General features: G+C 40.7%; 1 protein-coding gene across 2 annotated transcripts in view; it reads right to left on the bottom strand.

The window, feature by feature from the left end:
- Positions 1-5,249: 5,249 nt before the first annotated feature.
- SLC35B4 (solute carrier family 35 member B4) overlaps positions 5,250-20,065 on the bottom strand; it is a 28,136-nt gene continuing 13,320 nt past the window's right edge. For both annotated transcript variants that reach the window (XM_002751971.7, XM_017975628.5), the window contains 6 exons: positions 18,311-18,392; positions 18,043-18,103; positions 16,433-16,542; positions 15,812-15,887; positions 12,278-12,353; positions 5,250-10,958 (listed from right to left, as the gene is read on the bottom strand). In XM_002751971.7, coding sequence (XP_002752017.3) covers positions 10,712-10,958; positions 12,278-12,353; positions 15,812-15,887; positions 16,433-16,542; positions 18,043-18,103; positions 18,311-18,392 — 652 coding nt within the window. In that variant the 3' untranslated portion in view covers positions 5,250-10,711. The remainder of the gene's footprint in view (positions 10,959-12,277; positions 12,354-15,811; positions 15,888-16,432; positions 16,543-18,042; positions 18,104-18,310; positions 18,393-20,065) is intronic.

The raw sequence follows: 20,065 nt of genomic DNA, 5'->3' as shown, positions 1-20,065 counted from the left end.
TCCTACAGGAAGACACGCGGTTCGGTGCCAAACGTAGACATGACATGATGGGGGATTTACATACGGCCTTTATAGAGTAATTTACTAGCAAACTTGGGTGTATATTATTGTAAACTACTGTATACCATGTGATTACAAGATTAAGAAAGGAGGAGTGAATTGCTAATCTTGTCAGTCCAACTGTTTTCTTCCTTGATAACATTTGCATTATTACACTTTGGGTGATGAAAGATTGTAATTGGCTGTTGACACTGATTGAAGGAAGGAGACGTGGCTTTTTCAAAAAAGAGAATTAATTAGCTTGGTGAGGAGGGGGTAACACAATTCAATCTACAGCTCTCACAGCTGCAAAACAGAAGTGAACTGTCAAAGAGTGTTTTCATCTTTTTCTTTCCCACCTGTTTTTCTCCTTTTGATGACATTTTTTCCTAGATTTAACACATTTAAAATGGGCCCACCAAAGAGGTGTGGGTAGGTGGGGGGAGCTGAGGAGCCTTCAAATGAAAAAGAAAGAATGTAGCTTTCAGGATTCACAGCAGAAATACTGCAAATGTGTGTGTGTTCCATTTGCACGTGTTTAAGCCACCTTTAAGTAAGACGCCATAGACAGGTTAAGCTCAGCCAAATCTCTTTATGCCACTCAAGTTGTTTTAAACCAGTTTTTAAACCAGTAACAAACACCCGAGACCTCATTGCTTGTCTGGCAGTCAGAGAAGGATGATCTGGGGAAGTTACACATCCTGGTTTACTTGGTGGAGTCTCCATGGAGGCTGATTGTATGATTAATGAAAACTTGCTGTCCCACAAGATATGGTGTATGCTTGGACTGCAACCGGTTCAATATGGCACCTTTTCACCCACAAGAAAACCCAGGTCCAGGAGTTAGGAAGTAGATGTGAATGGCTTCTCATTGTTACCCAAAATAACCCCTTGCAAAAGTTTCATTTCTGATCCCCACAACTTCATGCGCTGCTGGTCTAGAAGTTTTAGGTCTCAAGGGAGGAACACTGTCACCAATGAGTGCAACAAAGTTTCAGTTAGGGAGAGAGCTGAGACTGCCACCTGGTCACATTTACCTTTTTATGCCACTGAAGCAGTAGGCAAGAAAAATGATGCCTACAGTTGCTGGGGGAATTGATCCCGGTAATCAATGGGAAACAGAGTTCCTGCTACATCATGCAGATAAGGAATATGTGAAACTCGAAGCATTCCCTGGGTACTTTTCTTAGTACTTATTGTGTCCAGAGGTAAAAGTTAATGACCACCACCACCAATGTAGGCAGGAAAGGGAATGAAGGTTTTGGTCCTTTCACAAGGTGAAGACCCATGACCAACGGTGGAGCTGGCAGCAGGCAAAGGCAATACAGACAGAGGAGTGGCGTATGGCCTCGCACAATTGCTAAAACGAGGACTCTAACCCCGCATATCTTACTTTTGCGTTTTTACAAAGATATTAGTATATTACCATTAGCAAATTGATTTCACATGTGTGGTCAGCTTTTGATTTTTGGCTTTAGGTTCACAGGCTTATCAAAGGGGAACGGCCCACTGAACTAGAAATGGATATGGAGACTTATGGGACTTTGAATCTCCATTTTGGGAAAGAATGATAGCATGTTCATTCACATGAGGGACAGTCATATTAGGAGTCTGCAGTTGTCGCTCTAATTTTTTTGTCTGGAAGTTATACATTATCGTTGAATAGTCCACCAAAGGGGTGGACTGCGCTGGATTGCCAGTTGCCAAGTCAGCCCTATACACTTCTCCCCTGTACTAGAGGAGCTGGGAGTATTGGAATCTACATTTCCCAAAATCTTTGCCAGCAGCTTCCTGGTATTTCTCTAATGACAGGTACTCAAGGTCTGGAAGGCAGAAGTGAAGCGGAAGCCATCAGATCGCTCCTCTGGCAAGTGGGCTTTTGCAGATGTGCCATTTTATATCAGCTTCCACTTGTTTTCCTTGATAACTTCCTTGAATGACTGACCCAGCCCCAATGTGCCTATCTCCTGTGAAAAATAAACCATTAATGGACTGGTTTGAGTTTCTATTACATGCAATTAAACATAATCCTGATAAAATCTGTATAAAAGGAATGACAGCTAGTGTTCATTTTCTGACGAATTCATGTATCCAAACACATCAAATATTTTCTAGAACCAAAAACTGAGCCATAGTATAACATTGATCCTTTTTGAATGGGTGATATTAGGCAACCCAGTGGATAATGGCTAACATATTAAACTTCATTTGTGTCAAAGATACTGAATCACTGAAAATAAAAACTCTTGTAATGATCCTCGTAGAATGGTTGAAGGTTCATTCTCAAAGGATAATTCAGGGATGGCATTTTTCCAAGTAGGTGAGATAACAGAATCTAAATGTTTTCTGGGACCAAACTTGGAGAAACTGAAAGACCAGTTAACACATGAAACATCCTGCAAATTACAGCTACTTAAGTGGCATTCATTGATACTTTGATTTAATTACCTTTTTCTATTCTGTATATTTATTATTGCTTATCAACCTGAAAGTGATATGCTATAGATACCAGAGAAAATGGGTACATTTCGATGTGAACATTTGAGAGGCAGAATGGTTTCAGAGTCCTGTTTTGCTGCTAACTTCCTGGGTTTTATTTTCTTCTTGCTGGTTGATATGGCTTGGCTCTGTGTTCCTACCCAATTGCATGTTAAACAGTAATTCCCATATGTCAGGGGGGACCTGGTGAGGGGTGAAGAGATCATGAGAGCAGACTTCCTCTTGATGTTCTCATGACAGTGAATGAGTTTGAGTTCTTGCGTGATCTGACAGTTTCCCCCTTCACTCTCTCTCCTGCCACCATGTGAAGAAGGTGCCTGCTTCCCCTCTGCCTTCTGCCATGACTGTAAGTTTCCTGAGGCCTCCCAGTCATGCTTCCTGTTAAGCCTGTTAAGCCGGTGAAACTGAGTCAACGAAACCTCTTTCCTTCATAAATTACCCAGTCTCAGGTAGTCCTTTACAGCAGTGTGAGAGCAGACTCATACCCTTGTACTATAGAACAGATCATAAGTTCTTAGGAAACAGGACATGAATTCAGACACTTGATAACAGACTCAAAACTTTAGCATATAAATATCTACACCAAGCAGGGACACACAGGGCAAAGGGAGACTGTACAGTCTCATTACTGAGATTTTTAGAGGTGCCGTAATGCAGGGATTTAACAGTATGAATTCTGAAATCAGATTTCATGGGCTTAAATCCAAGCTCCAAAATATAAGAGTAACTGAGGCAAGTTAGGTCACTCATCTGAGCCTCAGATTCCTTATCTGTAAAACAAGGATAATTTTCTTCTTTCAGTGATTTTTCATGAGGACTAAATAAATTGATATAAGTGCCTCACGCATAGTAAATATATGTTTACTATTATTACTATGTCACACCATTTAATTGCTGGAATGAAACCTATTATTTTAACAAGGCTAAAGATTCTGGGAAATCAATACAGATTTATGGCCTTCTTGAAAGGAGTGTTTCATGCAGTAAACTTCATTCAAAGCTATTACAGGAAATAATAAAACTCCAGTAATTATAATCATAAGCTCCCTTGGCTTTAGAATGCATCTCTATATCACGGAGTCACATGTAAAAATGGACTTATATGCTAATTTCTTGAAGTGCTGATTAAGAAGCAATCAATACTAAAATAATTTTAATGAGATTTTATTAATTTGAAGACAAATAACATTACTGAAAAGCTCTATTAACAAACACTTGTGTAGCCAGATGAGCTTTTTTCTCCTTTTAAAGAAAAATTTTGACATAAACACACGTCCCATTCATTGATATGTATTCATTTCTTATAGCTGCTGGATATGGTTTGGCTGTGTCCCCACCCAAATCTCATCTTGAATTGTAATAATCCCCACCTGTCAAGTACAGGACTAAAGTGGAGATAATTAAATCATGGGGCGGGTTCCCTTCTGCTGTTCTCATGATAGTTAGTTCTCACGAGATTTGATGGTTTTCTAAGTGTCTGGCATTTCCCCTGCTTGTACTACTTCTTCGTGCCACCATGTGAAAAAACTTTGTTTGCTTCCTCTTCCGCCATGATTATAAGTTGCCTGAGGCCTCCTCAGCCATGTGGAACTGTCAGTTAAACCTCTTTTCTTTATAAATTATCCAGGCTTGGGTATGTCTTTATTAGCAGCGTGAGAATGAACTAATGTACTGCTTGAATGCTAAACGTAAGACAAAGAAATTGGATCTTTGTTGACACTCACCTGTGTGCTTGGAGCCTTTATTAATGAGGGACACTCAGCCCCAGATGCCGTTGCATTATCTACAACGGTGTTTTGCTGCTAGCATCAGAATCACAGAGTTCCGCGTAGAAGGCTGCTCCACTAATGAGATGATACAATCTGCTGAACAGTTGACCTAAACCATAATTTAGTCCCCCAGAAGGTTCTTTACCTTTTTGTAGGCTTGTGGTTCGTAACATCTTAGAGTTCGACACACTCTATGGCCTAAATGACTTGAGAGTGAAAGGGCTTCAGAAGCAGTGACACCATTCCTGTGAGAAATGACAGGCCCAGGGCTGTTTAAGAACATCCAGCCCTGTCCTGACAGAAATGTACTCCCACTTTTAAAGACATGAATCTTAATTATTCTATATTTAGTGCAAAACTTCTCATTTTTCTTTTTGTGTTCTGTACCTGAGGGCTGCTGCATAACATGATTAAAAATAGGCTGGGTATGGTAAACTCCTTTGAGAGCTGCTTCCCAGTTGAGGTTTATTTAAAAGCAACATATCAAAGACCAAGAGAGCGGGTCACTGCGGCTTACAAAAGTCAGTGTATTTCTATTAAGGCAAAGAAGTTTTGAGAGATTTGCTATAGAACGTACATGCCACAAACCTCTAAAACTTCCAAAAGTAGGCTGATCCTCTATAAACTAACTTCTGATGCAGAAATCAGCCTGAGAAGTGGTTTATTACTGATCCAGCTGCGAGGCATTAGGAAGACAGGTTGCTGAAAATCATTTGTAGTAAAATATGCCACCGCCATTCCACAAGGTAAAAAGTGGAGAGCTTTTGAAATTGCACACAAGCACTTCAAAGGTAATGGTGATTGGAAACACCTGCAAGAAATTTATCACTTTTATTAAGAAACAATGACGGTACAATTCAAGATAAACCCCAGATGTCTCCAGAGTTGTTTCAGAAGGTGAAAAAAATGGCCGTCTATAAGAAATAATGGCAAAAAGACTCATTCCGTTCAGCAAAATATTTTATTCACAAAATCTCCCTTTCCTCCTTAACTCTCTGTTCAAACAACTCTTAAGGCTGGAAGCCGATGTTTGATATTTACACAGCTCAAAATCTGAATACCCACTAATGTCTTGTAGCTGTTCTGAATGTACTCTACTGCTTTCTACTCCCTCCTACCCCATCTTTGTTCTTAAAACCTAATGGTAATACTGAATGAAGAGCTCAGATGGGATGAATAAAACCCCCGCCATCCCTCCCCGCCACATAGTTTGTTAGGAAATCCTACTTCTAAAATCATCCTCTTTTTTTCAGAGAATGAGGCCATTCTCTGGAATGAAAGCAACTGGCACAGAAATGACTGGCAATCACAAGTGATACACAAAGGCATTTTTATTGCACTGGGGAAAAACCACTACTGCTCTCTTTGGTTCCCAGGAGTTTTCTATACATTGCAAGAGTCAGTAAGTCAATGGGCCAAAGGAATTATTACAACTTCCTTCTCAGAAAGTATTAGTATTTCTGCTTTTCTTTTTTCACCTCTCTCTGGCTCCCTTGCAACTTGCCTCACTGATTAAAATTGACAAATTTTGGTAGGATGGTTAGCAATGTAAGTAGGTAAGGCTCAGGGGAGGTGTCTCAGTGTGACACTGAGAACGGACTGACAGACAGTGATCTCCAGGCATCAGTATCAGCCACCGCAAGAGCTAACTGTACCAGCTATGGAGATTAAGGGTGGGATGGTCACCCCAGGCCGCCTACTTCAAAAACTTGGAAGAATCTTTAATGTTCTAATAGGGAGCTCCTTGTACTTTCTTCCTGTGCATCAACTACATAAGGTGCTAACTACATACTGCTCTTCCCTCCTACCACCAGGCAATCCAGAGAGACAAAAGTGAGGTAGCAGGCTGCACGTTGAGCAATCGCTGGCGTGCATCCTCCTGAGAGTAGTTCTTCTTTCTTTTGCTTGGAATGTTAGGAAGGTTTCCCCTTATTTGCTTTCTTGCCAGCCAGTTGATGAAGAATGGGAACAGGTATCAGGAACCCTCAGGTTTCCCAGAAACTTGAGGGAAGAAGAAATCTTGGCAAGCATTCATTTATTCACGTAACATGAGCCAGACACTATCCCAGGCGCTGGCGATACAGAAATGAGTAAGACATGATCCCTGGCCCCTTCCATCCTTGGAATGTCTACTAGGAGGAAGTTGCTGGAAAAAGACAATGTGCTACAAAGCCGGGGGGGGCCCAGCCTCCAATCCCAGCTTGGTACATATTGAACACATTCAAGGCTTATGACTAGTTCTTTTACCTACAAATATTGTTGAGACATATTTTCAAATGTCACACCAATCAATAATAAGGAATGGATTTTATCTACATTGACAGTTCTTTCAACCTTAAGAGTAAACTGCCACAGGCAAGATTCAATCACATTTTTCAGGAGAAAGCTATTGAGACCAAAATGCTTTGGTTATCTAATAAGAGTGGAATGACTTATAGTGCTATTCACTCCAGGCAAAGAGAAACAACATACAACAAACATAGCATCTTGATTTCAACGTGGTTCTCCTCCATGTGCATTTCCCCATCTGCTGAGGTCAATGCCGACTGGTCCACCAGTGACCATGTCCACCAGCCCAGAGCTTACTCATTGGTTTACAATTATTTCCGACTTAATGTTTTTTACTTCCTCTCTCTATAGGTATCTGGCACAGTTGAGTGAAGCCAGTTAATGAAAGGGTAAACATAGCAAAATAAAAAAATTATTGTTTCCTAAATAGAGAGGGGAATGGTGGTAGAGATTCTCATATAGAGAAGGGAATGATGGGAGAGATTCTCAGCCTCACTTTGGGCTGCAAAAGAATAAACAAACATTTCTACCTTAACCCTTCAAGTTCATCCTCATCTACAGATATGACATTCACATACTCTGCGAGATATTCTCACTATCATAAATGTGCCCCCTCAATATCAATGCTTATAAGAATGTATAACAAAATGCATGTTGTGCAGACATAAATACTCTGTAAAAATCCACAAAAACATCCAGAGGCCCCAAAGAATAGAGGCATAAACAGATCTAAGATGATAGGTCTTTCTTAGCAGAAAACACTGCAAGTGAAGAAACCAGTGAAGAAACTGGAGTGAAGGAAGTGGGGAAGGAGTTCAGAAGTGAAACAGAGGAAAGGCGCTCATGAGACGACTGTAAGATACTGATTAGAATCCTATAAAAACATCACATCATCTTCCCAGAGGAATGGCACAGATCAATTCAGCTTTCATGATCTTCCTCCGTAGCACTGACCAAATTAAGATACTGCGGCGTTTCACTGTGGTTAACTGGATGGAAAGGAGGAAAAAACTTAAACAAAACCAAGTATTTGGGTTTTGTCTAAATACTTCAGAACTTGATATAAACGTATCAAGTACATTAATGGTTGTTTTAGTTGGATGAAAAAGAGAACAAAAAATCAAAAATAAATTACTAATAAACATGGAAAAGATAACATTTTTAATATGACAATAGAGTTTCGGCAAAAGATATGTAGGCATTAAGCTAAGACAATTCAAGTATCTACCACCTTCTGCTCCCTTGTCTGTTACACTGCCAAGCTGTTCAGCAGGCACGCAGGTGCACATACACATACACTGTATTTTCTGGCTAGTGTCCTTTGCTATTTGATCTTTGCTCTAGCATAGAGTTTTGGATGTCTTAAAGACTAAACTCTTTGTAAACAAACTACATCCTCATCTCTGAAGCACAAAATTACATGGTCTTGACCCAGAGAAAGAGGAGAGACATTTACTTGACATTTCTCTTCCAGTTAGGTATGAGTCTGATCTTCTACAAAATAGTTTATTTTCCCTTTTAATAAAGGTTGAAAAAATGTCCACCCTGGATTGAAAAATTAGTTAACCAAGGGGAATTTTTTTTTAAGATCAGTTTTAAAAAGTATTAATTGCTGTCTGTTAGACATATTTCCTTAAATCCAGCTACTAGAGAGGAAAGCCAGTTCCCAGGGCATTTCAGGGTTTCTGCTTCTCTATGTGGTCATCTTGTATGAGTGCTCTAATCTATTCTCTGCGCGTATATAGCCTCCTATTCATAAAACTGGCTGAGGTATTCACGCTGAGATGAACACACATGCTCTAAAACCAGAAGCTAAAACCTAATTGACCCAAGTACCGTCTGCATACATCAACACATACCCAATAATGAAAACTTATGTTTTCATCAACATAAAATGGGTGATATTATGTTATGTAAGGCTGTAGCCTATTAAGAGTTCAGAGACTCCAGATATGTAGCAATCAAATCACCTCTAGGGACAGGTTCTTCTATTAAGTGATAAGAAAAGTAGCTTTTGTTGCTTTTAAGAGGTTATTTGACATTTGGATATTTCTAGCACCATCAATTCTGAGGAACTCCACATATTTCAAAGCAAGTGGCTTTTGATCCTATGAATGGGTTCACATCAATTCAGCATCTTTCTGAAGAGCCCATTACTGGCTCTTGAAAGCTGTCAATGTCCAGGACAACAAATGACTCTATAAACTCAGTGATTTTGGTGGAGAAATAATATTCGTATTTTAAGTAACAAAAACCCGAGGCAGCTTAAGTGACTTCTTCTCCAAGCGACCTGGTGGCTCTTGGACATTTATCTTCACCGCCGTTGCTCAAATCCATCAAAGAATAGCTCTGGACAGTAGAATAAACACAACACACCATGGAATGAGCCCAGAAGACCTGGAGAGCCACATCTCAGTTTAAGAACACAAGTGCACACCACACACAAAAAAGTCTTTGTCTATAGGCAAAAAGAGAAATGGCCAGTGAGTTCAGCCGCTTCTGGAGGGCCATGTACCAGTATGTAAGGTCCCAGCTGAGTGAAGAAAGGGGATAGAAAGTGCAGCCACTTCAGTGCCCTTCAATCACAGACTATACAAGAGCACACACAAGCTATGCATATTTCAGCAACAGCTTTCCTCCTACTCAAGACTGTCCCATAAGAGGAAAATTGGACCTTTGAAATGATTAGCAAAGAGAGGCACATTTCCACATAGAATAAAGCACATCCAACCATCCGCAATACCCATGGAGATGGTAAGATACCTTATAGGACAAAAAGATAACTTTCAATTGTAGTTGAGGTGTGACCTGATTTACACATCACACCCACTATATATCTTTGTCTGTGCATCCCCTGACTGGTGGTGACTCTATCAGAGTCATCAGGCAGAAGGGAATCTCCTGGTAGTGAAACCTTATCCTCCCACTCAGGACCCGCCCTTCTGCCCTGTGAGTGCCTGGCTGGGCCAGCAGGGGTAGCCATGGCTCTCGTGGTGCTGAATAGGGCCAGCTGCTGCTGGGCCATCCTGCTGTTACCACCATGATGAGCTAGGTAAAGGGCTTCATGGGCTCCCAGTCTGTAACAACCTGCCTTTCTTATTAGCACTCTGCCTGCTGTGAGATGTGCTACACAGCTGCCTTAGAAAGCAACGTATAGAAGAAGCATCTGACTTTTGCATAGGAAAAAAAAAAGCGGGCCGGGCGCAGTGGCTCACGCCTGTAATCCCAGCACTTTGGGAGGCCGAGGCAGGTGGATCACGCGGTCAAGACATCGAGACCATCCTGGTCAACATGATGAAACCCCGTCTCTACTAAATATATAGAAAATTAGCTGGGTATGGTGGCGCGTGCCTATAATCCCAGCTACTCAGGAGGCTGAGGCAGGAGAATTGCCTGAACCCAGGAGGCGGAGGTTGCGGTGAGCCGAGATTGCGCCATTGCACTCCAGCCCGGGTAACAAGAGCGAAACTCAGTCTCAAAAAAAAAAAAAAAAAAGCAAAATGTGGGAAAGAGGAGTCCCACCAACCTTGCTCCAATGTTACTGGGACTTGGCTCATGGGAACATCTATTTCCTTCCCAACCTGCTGGAGGAAGTCCAGCCCCGCTGTTACCGGTGCCTCAGTTTACTTGGCCACTCCCAGTACCTGCAGCGTCTGACTGACTGCGTGCGAGGTGCTGCTGAGGAAGGGAAAGGTGATGGGAGACAAAAGAGATGAGGCCACAGGACAACAATGGCTGCTGTGGCAGAGATGCATGAGGACAGCAATAGAAGGGACAATCTTTTCCAAGACCATGGACAATAAGCCAGGAGTTCTGGGGACACAGAATTCAATAAACAAGAATAATACTGAATATTTTGGTAAACAAAACAGAAATAAATGTGTGGGCTATTTAATAGTCCAGAACAGTTCCTTTTTCTACTTTAGGCTGAGGCATTTCTATTGACTCTACACGTGTTGGTCTGTATCGCCACGAGCAAGGTGGGAAGTCCCCTCCTCCCGAAGACTTCCTTTTGCACGGCCGCGTAGCTCGGCATTAACAAAAGCGAATCGGTGGTCAAACCTTCACTGGGTCCCTCCCTCATGACGACACTGTTCTAATACTGCAGGCAGGCCTCAGTTCTGCTTGTTGTCCTTCTGAGGCTCACTTTTTGTGGTCCCTAGGTTGTTCCACACCTCTGTGTACATTAAGGTCCCAATGAAGACAAACGAGGTGCCCAGCCAGTGCCACAGGGTGAAGGGGTTCCGGAAGTACAAGATGGAAAAGATGAGGCTCACAAATTTGCGTAGGGTCACAACGAGCGTGACAGTGAGGGAGGCACACTCCGTTGTGAGGATGAACACACCCCGGATGCACACATACCTGGAGCAGTGGAGTCAAGGTAGTTTTCTATAGACTGTACTTGGGGGACCGGTGAGAGAAACTTCTGCCATGGTCCCCAGCTTAACTTCTCAAGTTCTAAGAAAACATAAAGGTCTGCTATGGCAGCCCCGAGGCTCCCCCTGGGGAGAACCTGCAGAACTCCTGCCATTCCATTTGTGGGTCCCAATTCGAAACTACCTAAAAACCCTCCTAATTCTTATCTTGGAGTCTTCCTATAGTTATAATGACAGGCACCTCCCTCCAAGGTAATGGCAGAGGGTAACTGGGAGTGTTAGTAAGAGTGATCCCATTCACCTTTATTTATCTTGCCTCCAGCCCTTCTATCCCCTCCTCCAGAAAGGAACTCTACGGCAAATATAGGAGCAGGAGCTTTCAGAGGAATAAGGTTAATCTTGATTCGTTTCACTATTTCAAAGACAACAGTATTTTTCTAATGAATGTAAAGTCATTCAAAAAAAACCATTTAAAAGAACAAAAGCTTGATTACTTTGAAAAAAAAATTTTTTTTTGAGACAGGGTCTTGTTCTGTTGCCCAGGCTGGAGTATAGTGATCAAGCTCACTACAGCCTTGATCTCCTGGGCCTGAACGATCCTCCCATCTCAGCCTCCTAAGTAGCCGGTAATTTGAAATTTCTTTCAGGACTTTGTGGCAGCTTGTTATAACCGGAAATATCTCAGGACACCCAAAAAATCCCAGGTAGAAATCACAGATGACTCATGCTCTACAGTAGCTTCTTGTTTGCTTGTTTGTTTTGAGACAGAGTCTCACTCTGTCGTCCAGGCTGGAGTGTAATGGGACAATTTCGGCTCACTGCAACCTCCGCCTCCCGGGTTCAAGCAATTCCTCTGCCTCAGCCTCTGGAGTAACTGGGAGTCAGGCACTCATCATCATGCCTGGCTAATTTTTATATTTTTGTAGAGATGAGGTTTCACCATGTTGGCCACGCTTGGTCTCAAACTCCTGACCTCAGGTGATTCACCCACCTCGGCCTCCCAAAGTGCTGGGAGTACAGGCCTGAGCCACTGTGCTGCCACTACCAATCAACAGACTCCTACACTTCCACTCAGAGCACTTCCTCCCGCTGCCCTATGCCTTACTGACCTACTGCACCACTAACATCTCTTCTGCCCTCTACAAGGAGTTCCCTGAATGGGTTTCTTTGTCTCCAGCTTACTGCAGAATAAATCCAGAGAAAATCAGATTCATTCTAACACACCGTTAGAAGAAAAGAATGACCATTCCTATGCCAAAAGAACCTGAAGGTGACACAAAGGTGACGGCGGGGTCCAAAGGATACTGAGTGATGATGTTCATGAGGAGGTAGAACCACATGATGGGCAGGGTCACTCCGATGACTGGAACTTCATATAACTCTGCAGAGATTATGAGAGGATATAGCCATATCACTTTTTCACAGCTGAATTTTTCATATTTTTAACAGGGTAATACAGATGGAACCTAATAAGAACAGCAACACTGATTTCCTTGCAAACAGAATTGGACCACACATCACTTTACTTGCCTTGACCCTAGTCTACATCAGCCGCCAAAGTCATGACAATGGTTTCTTAAAACAAATAATTGTTTTAATTTTTAAGTAAATGCTTTACTATTTGCCTGAATAGTACCTCACTTTACAAAGAAAGACTGTGAAGCACAGAAAAGTTCAAAATGATACGGCCTTAACTGGCAATCGACACAAGAGGAAAGGCAGCTAGTAACTACATACTGTTTGGAAATATGTTTGATCATACTAGTAATTACAGAATTCTGAAGTAAATAAGACTGTACCATTTTATAGCTACTAAATTAGCAAATTCAAAATTTATTTCTTTATCTTTTTGAGACAGAGTCTCACTATGTCATCCAGGCTGGAGTGTGGTGGCGTGATCTCAGCTCACTGCAACCTCTGCCTCACAGGTTCAAGTGATTCTTGTGCCTCAGCCTCCCAAGTAGCTGGGACTACAGGCATGTGCCACCACACCTGGCTAATTTTTGTACTTTTAGTACAGGGAGGGTTTTGCCATGTTGGCCAGGCTGGTCTTGAACTCCCGACTTCAAGTAATCTGCCAGCTTCAACCTCCCAAAATGCTGGGATCATAGGCTTGAGCCACCATGCCTGGCCAATTCAAAATTTATAAATAATATCTTACTCTGGCAAGGTAGAATGGAACTGGCAACCATAGGTTGGTGGCAGTGTAACTTGGTGTCATTCTTTAAAAAATCAATTTCATAATCCTTACTGAGGGTATATAAAAAGTATTCCAACCCATCCTTCAGAATTAATCCTAGATAATAATTCAAAAGAAGAAAAAAGTTCTGCATTCATTAAAGCACTATATATAATAAAGAATAACTCTGAATCAAAATCAACCAAATGCCCAATGATGGTGCAATGGCTATATAAACAAAGGAACTTTCATTAGAGGAAGCATTATACATTTGATAAAAACAAAAATGATGGAGATTATATTACCACATGAAAAAACTCGGAAAAAAAAAGTAAAAAACAAATATAAAATTATATCCACACAAGGATTACAGCAATGTTAGAATCTGTATAAACAGACATGGTCTAGAAGAAAACCAATAAAAATAAAATTAGCAGAAGTCTAGGTTGATGGAACTAGACATCTGTGAATAACTTTAGATATATTCTTATGTTAGTTTCAGTCCAGGAGTAGTGGCTCCTGCCTATAATCTTAGCACTTCGGGAGGCCAAGGCAGGAGGATCCCTTGGGCCCAGGAATTTGAGACCAGCTTGGGCAATAGTCTTGTCTCTATTACAGTACACATATGGCCAGGCACGGTGGCTCAGGCCTATAATCCCAGCACTTTGTGAGGCTGAGGCAGATAGATCACGAGGTTAAGATATCAAGATCATCCTGGCCAACATGGTGAAACCGTCTCTACTAAAAATACAAAAATTAGCTAGGCATGGTGGGGTGCACCTGTAGTCCCAGCTACTCAGGAGACTGAGGCAGAAGAATCACTTGAACCCAGGAGGCAGAGGTTGCAGTGAGCCAGGATCGTGCCACTACACTCCAGCCTGGTGACAGACTGAGACTTCGTCTCAAAAAAAAAACACACAAAAAAAACAAAAACCAAAAACCACACACACACACACACACACACTCTCTCTCTCTCTCTCTCTCTCTCTCTCTCTCTCTCTCTCTCTCTCTCTCTCTCATGTTAGCTTTATATAATGACACCTGCACAGCAAATTTTTGGGAGGAAATAAGATGAAAGATAATAAGGACATAGGAATCCTCAAAGGGTCAGTTTTTTTGTATTGCTAAATTATTTTCAGGTTTTGAATTATACAGCATAATTTAAGTTCTGATACAGTGATGCTGAGATCTGGTAAGAAAATAAACATTAATTTTCTTTTGCCCAAAAATGTCATACACACACACACACACACACATACACACACACACACATACACATACACACACATACACACACACACATACACACACACACACACAGAAAGACTAATTTTTGAAACTTGGTTCTGGATCAGTGGGCAATGCCAATAATCTGGTATTCTATTGTCTTTGATATACTCAGAGGTATACCAGAAAAATAACAAATGTGATTACTAACTTCAGGGAAACACTGTATCTCTGAAGGAAAGATACAACGAATATCACTTAAAATACTTTGATGAATATTTAGCTCCCTTGAAAAATTCACAAATCCCAGACACTTAATCTCAAGAAAAGCAAGAGAAGGAAAATGTATCTTTAACTTGGAAATGATTCTGAAGAAGGCAGGTTCTGTAAAACATTTTATCATAAATACCCAGCTCTGTGACTTTTAGAAGCAGCATTCTAATAACTAAATCAATTGCATGGAATTTGACATTTTTATTTCAACAGCCCTTTGCTATGTGGGGCTTCTCAGAGATCTTAAAAACTGTAGTGTTAATATGAAGAAATGATTATTTGAGTAATTCAGAGCCTTACAAACTTTCTTCCACACTATGTTCATCACATTTTTGGGGGGTGGGGCAAACGGGAGAGGCAACACTATAAATGCAGAGAATAGCTTCACCACTTGTGCTCACACGGCAAGCAAATGTTTGCTGAGCACCTACCGCCATTCTGCAAAAGGTACTTAAGCATTCGAGGTGTGTGTAACACAAAGCCGTGATTCTAAAAATGTTTACTTGTTCCTTGTGTGTTCAATTTGTCCATATAATACTCTTTTAGTAGATAATCAGCTCATATAGATCCCTTTCAGGTTAACCGACAATCTGTAGCTAATTTATTAACTTGCCACTTTAAAAAGTAATAGCTAACTTACATTAGATACTTGAAACTAATTTTGCTTATTCATCTGCTGCCTATCTCATCTGTAAGTAGGAGAAGACCCTTGTCATCACTGAGCGCCCCTCTTGCTCTGCTCCACGGCAGCTTGGGCTGGATCTGTGAGCAGCTCTGTCTTTCATGGCAGAGAAGGATAAACAGCAGTTGAGAGAGCTGGAGGGCTGCCCAACTTTGCAGGGCTCCAGTCTCTGCAGTGTGCTATGAGTATTCATTTGCATTCTCAAAACATCAAACATTTCACATTCAAATGCCAACACACAAATTCCAAAGCAAAACAGAAAACGCAAAGATATTCTTTTACTTCATTTGTAAATAACTGAGAAACCCCTGTAAAAGCTTTTGCTGCTGCAATGACTGGAAAGTGGAATGGAGACATTTTCAAAAGGAACACATGATTTGAATAAGATCATGAAAAAGGCCGTGGTGAAGTCAAGAGTGAAACTGAGACTCTGCCTCAGAAACTGTCAGGTAATTCTACTGTCTAACCCCAAACTCACCAGACTTATTGAATAGAATTGCATGGTCATAAATATCAGAGGCCAAGAAGACGAAACCAGGAAGTGGAAGGGCGTGCTATGGAAAGAAACAGATCACATAAATTTCAGTGCCAAAACATTACAGAATAACTAGAGTAGCTTTACAATGATTAAAAGTTGTACGCGCTGTTTGACAAGCAATATAAATAAAAGCCAGTTAGACTTAAGTTAAATGTATACAGTGCTCCTTGACCACTTCACATCGTATGGCAGGACATCAACTCTCAAATTATGGCTCTTGCCCTTACAGGGTCTGAGGGCCATCACCAGACAAAGCAAACAATGAACCCAGCATCCTTTCCTCAACAACAGGGAATGAAGACATTTAAGCACATAGTCATTCTGCACAGAAGAATTTGCTAAGTGTGCAGACACAATTTAATTCACTTTGATTGATAGTGATCATCTCATGCAGTGAACTGTGCTCAGAACCCACAAGAGCATCCCATTAAAACTGCTTCAGTCCATGGGTCTGAAAGCCAACCACCAATAATACCCCTTAACTACATCAGAAGAATGGTACAGTTCACTTGAAGTAACATTTTACAACTCAGGAATTTTCATGTTCAAGAAGTTGCTTACATTATAAAACAAAGCCTCCTTGGAGTGTTTCCCAAATCGTTTGTAGAGAGTCTCTTGGAATATACCCATCCTTGCTGACATTAGAAGAGCAAAAGTCAGTGCCCCAATACCTAGAAAACAAACATCAGCTTACAAGACGCCTGCATTTGCTCATTTCCAGATGTTTTCTTGAAGAACATTGTTGTTTAATGTCTTGCAAATATTACAAACTAATTGTAGAACATGTACAAAATTGTTAAAAGAAATAAAAATACGTTAATGCCATCTAGTCCTTTACAGCTTTCTACATCTCCTTATGTATTCATTTATGTAAAGTTTTTACACTAAGACAGGATCGCATGGCATATGGAATTTTACATCTTGCTTTTTTCATGAGCTTTCACCTGGACTTTTCCTTCAAATCAGTCATTAAATTTTTTTCAAAAGAATGATTTTAATGACAATCATATGGACGTACCCTACTTAAATGTCTTATGAGAATGGTTATTTCCAATTATTTCATTATTAAAATCAATGTACATCCTTGTATACAAATATTTAAACAAATGTTGATATGTTTTAGGATAAACTCTCATAAGTGCAATTACTGACTCGAAGGCTGTGGACATTTAACAAAATATAATACACAATATTTTTCCATAAATGCTGTGTCCATTTATACCCACACTATTTTTATCATATAAAAATAGTTGTCTTACTGGACCCTCAGCAGCAATGAGATAACCATTTATCATCTGCCAGTATGATAGGTCAACATAAAAAAGTATTACATTTGGGTTTCAATTTGCATTTCTTTGATTACTAGACTAATGAGGCTGAACCTAAAATTGTTGGGTGCTACTATTTCCCCCGTGGACTGTATGTACATATACTTTGCAAATTTTTCTGATTGGGTATATTTCTAATAGCTCATAAGGATCTTTCTATGTTACAAACAGCAACCTAAAGAGAGAAAGTTTCAAAGCCAAGAAGCAAGGAGAACACAGTTCTTTCATCGCTATTTCTCTCCCACTTGGTCAGTTTCAATCTGTTATTGTTATCACTGAAAGCTCCTGGAACGAGTCTCACCTCCATATCAAACAACATGAGAACAAAGCTCTACAGGAGTTGCCTATTTCATTCCACAAAGAGATCCTTGTATTTTAAAAAATTCCCCAGGAGATTCTGATGATCAGTCAGGTTTGGGAACACCGCCATATGGAACAGCTAACCTCTGAAGAAAATAAGGCTTTAGAAATGAGTCCCTTGGAAATTTAAAGAGTCAATTGCTCTAACATGGCCTGCAAAAGCTTCGACTAGGCAGACAGATCGCGAAGAGACGGATGACGTTCAAAGAGTGTGATGGGCAAGTAGACACACACTTGTCTTTCTACACCAGTGACAACTGAGAAAAACACGGATCCATGCTGTAGAACATACTGCCACGATCGCGGGCATTTTCTTTTTTTCATTTCTTGAATAAGGTTTGGAGATATATGATCCCAGGTGCCTCTCTTCCATGGCATAATTTGTTTAGCTGAAGCTTCTTGCCAAGAAACATGTCTCTTAGGAGAAAACTCAGCAAACACAACTACAGAGGCAATTAACTTTATTACAATTATTGTACTTGCCTAGTAACCACCACACAAATGCCTGGAATCCATCATTCTCACTCAAGCTGGACTGGGAAGTCTAGGAAATAAGAAAATAAACAAGGTACAGAGAGCAGAACTACATGCAAGGCGCCGACATACAAGGGAAACATTTACGTTACCCATTTCCCTCCATTCTTCTCTTTCAGAATCTTTGTATTACATAAGAATTTGAATTTTATTAATTGCCTGGTAACTGGGCCCCAAGAGCAACTAGTGAACATAAAATGATTTGTGCGCTTCTTACCACCTGCTTTGCTGACATAAAAGTGCAAATAAATATCCCCACAGACACCAGCGCGATGGAGGTATATTTGAATATACTGTATCTGCAAAAAAATAAGAAAAACACCTTAGGAAAGCACAGATATGTATTTCCAAGTGATATTTACAGTCAGATTGGTACATGAAGGTACAAATCACTAAAATATGACAGACAGGATTACTTTCTAGCAGAGTCCACAGAAATATGTATATGAATGAATCAGGATACTGACTGGTTTCTAACCAGCACTTTTCCTTGGTACTGTTCAGTCTGTTTCTAACACTTTGTTGACCAATTAATTACTTTATCAGGAAACAAAAACAGAAACAGACCAGGGGTGACAGTTGCATTCTGCTCTCAAGGGTCCAAACGAAAGCCTGACCCAGTCCTTACTAGGATCTATTGCTTTTCCTGTCTGTAGGAGGCCCACATCTGTGTCCTAAGACACACTATGCAAGTGGAAGTACAGGCTATCAAGTGCAAGTAGCAGGATTCAGTACTCAGAAAATAATCCAGTCAGCCATTCTCAGGGGGAGGCTTATTTTTTTTTTTTTTTAATCTCTGAATAATTTCATGTTGTTTTAAAATGTTGGCAAAGTTGGATAAGGGGAAGGATATTCAGTTTCTAGAACTATGGGCAGTAATAACAGCAGCATTTCACATTAACTAGTATCATCAGCACCCTCTCAGATTCTTGGTAATCAAGCAAAAGGCCTCAGGCAAGGATTAAAAGAAATTAAACTAAGAAGATGAACCATCCGAGGTATTTCTACTCAAACACATAGTATTGTTCTGGTCACAGTATCTCATAGAAGGCCTGTAGAACTAGGTAATAAGCAGAGAAAGGAACTAAAAGGGCCAAGAGGACCATGCTAGAGAGGGGTCGGGGAGGAAGCAGGTGCGAGCAAAGGTAAAAAATAATGAACCTCTTCAGTCTGGAAAGATCATGCTGAAGAGGTTTACAACTCAGGCCAAGAAAAATAAATAATGAAAGGCATGGGTAAGGTGAATATTGATTTGAATATCAAATCCTGGAATGAGGAGCACATTATGAACTTGAGGGGCTTCTACCCAAGATAAAAGGAGATACGAAGTTACTAATTCACTCTACTGGAAAGTTACGGAAATTCCTGCTCTATAGGAAAGAGATACGTACAGAAAAGAGAGTCAAAAGCCTTCGACAGATGGAGGACAACAGACTCCAAACAAGTTGCTTGAGAAAGACCCCTACCATTTTGGGGCAATATCTGGAGAATTCAATTCCTCTTATGACATTTTCTTTTGTATCCTTGTTATGAGACAGAATCAAAGGTTGGGAAAGACCACAGGCCTGTCTCAAGGTGAATTCTACACTACAAGAAGTACGGTGATCCCTTCAAATGTAATCAACCTGACCATCACATGCATATATGTTTAAATGCAGAGAACCAAGAAGAAAGAAATCAACTACTGTAGTACTTTTCGGGGAATTCAGAAGCCTCAGGAGATAAAGGGTCCATGATACAGAGCCTAGTGGGACAGGACAATCGTTCTTTTTGTGACACAGCCCTTAACACTTAATAACTCGAGGTTCTCACATTCTGAATTGACAGCTACTTTCCAAGCTTGTATAGAGAGCTTGGGGCTGGATAATGAATACACTGAAAAGGTGCCATCAACTTGTATAATTTGGTCTTAAAAGTGAACTTTCCCTGAGAAATTTCCCAAACCCTACGTGTTGTCTCTTGCTAGCATCCT

This window comes from Callithrix jacchus, chromosome 11 (assembly GCF_049354715.1).
Source record: "Callithrix jacchus isolate 240 chromosome 11, calJac240_pri, whole genome shotgun sequence".
NCBI classification, from domain to species: domain Eukaryota; kingdom Metazoa; phylum Chordata; class Mammalia; order Primates; family Cebidae; genus Callithrix; species Callithrix jacchus.
Note: the sequence above shows the minus strand (reverse complement) of the source record. Positions and strands in the feature narration are given on the sequence as shown.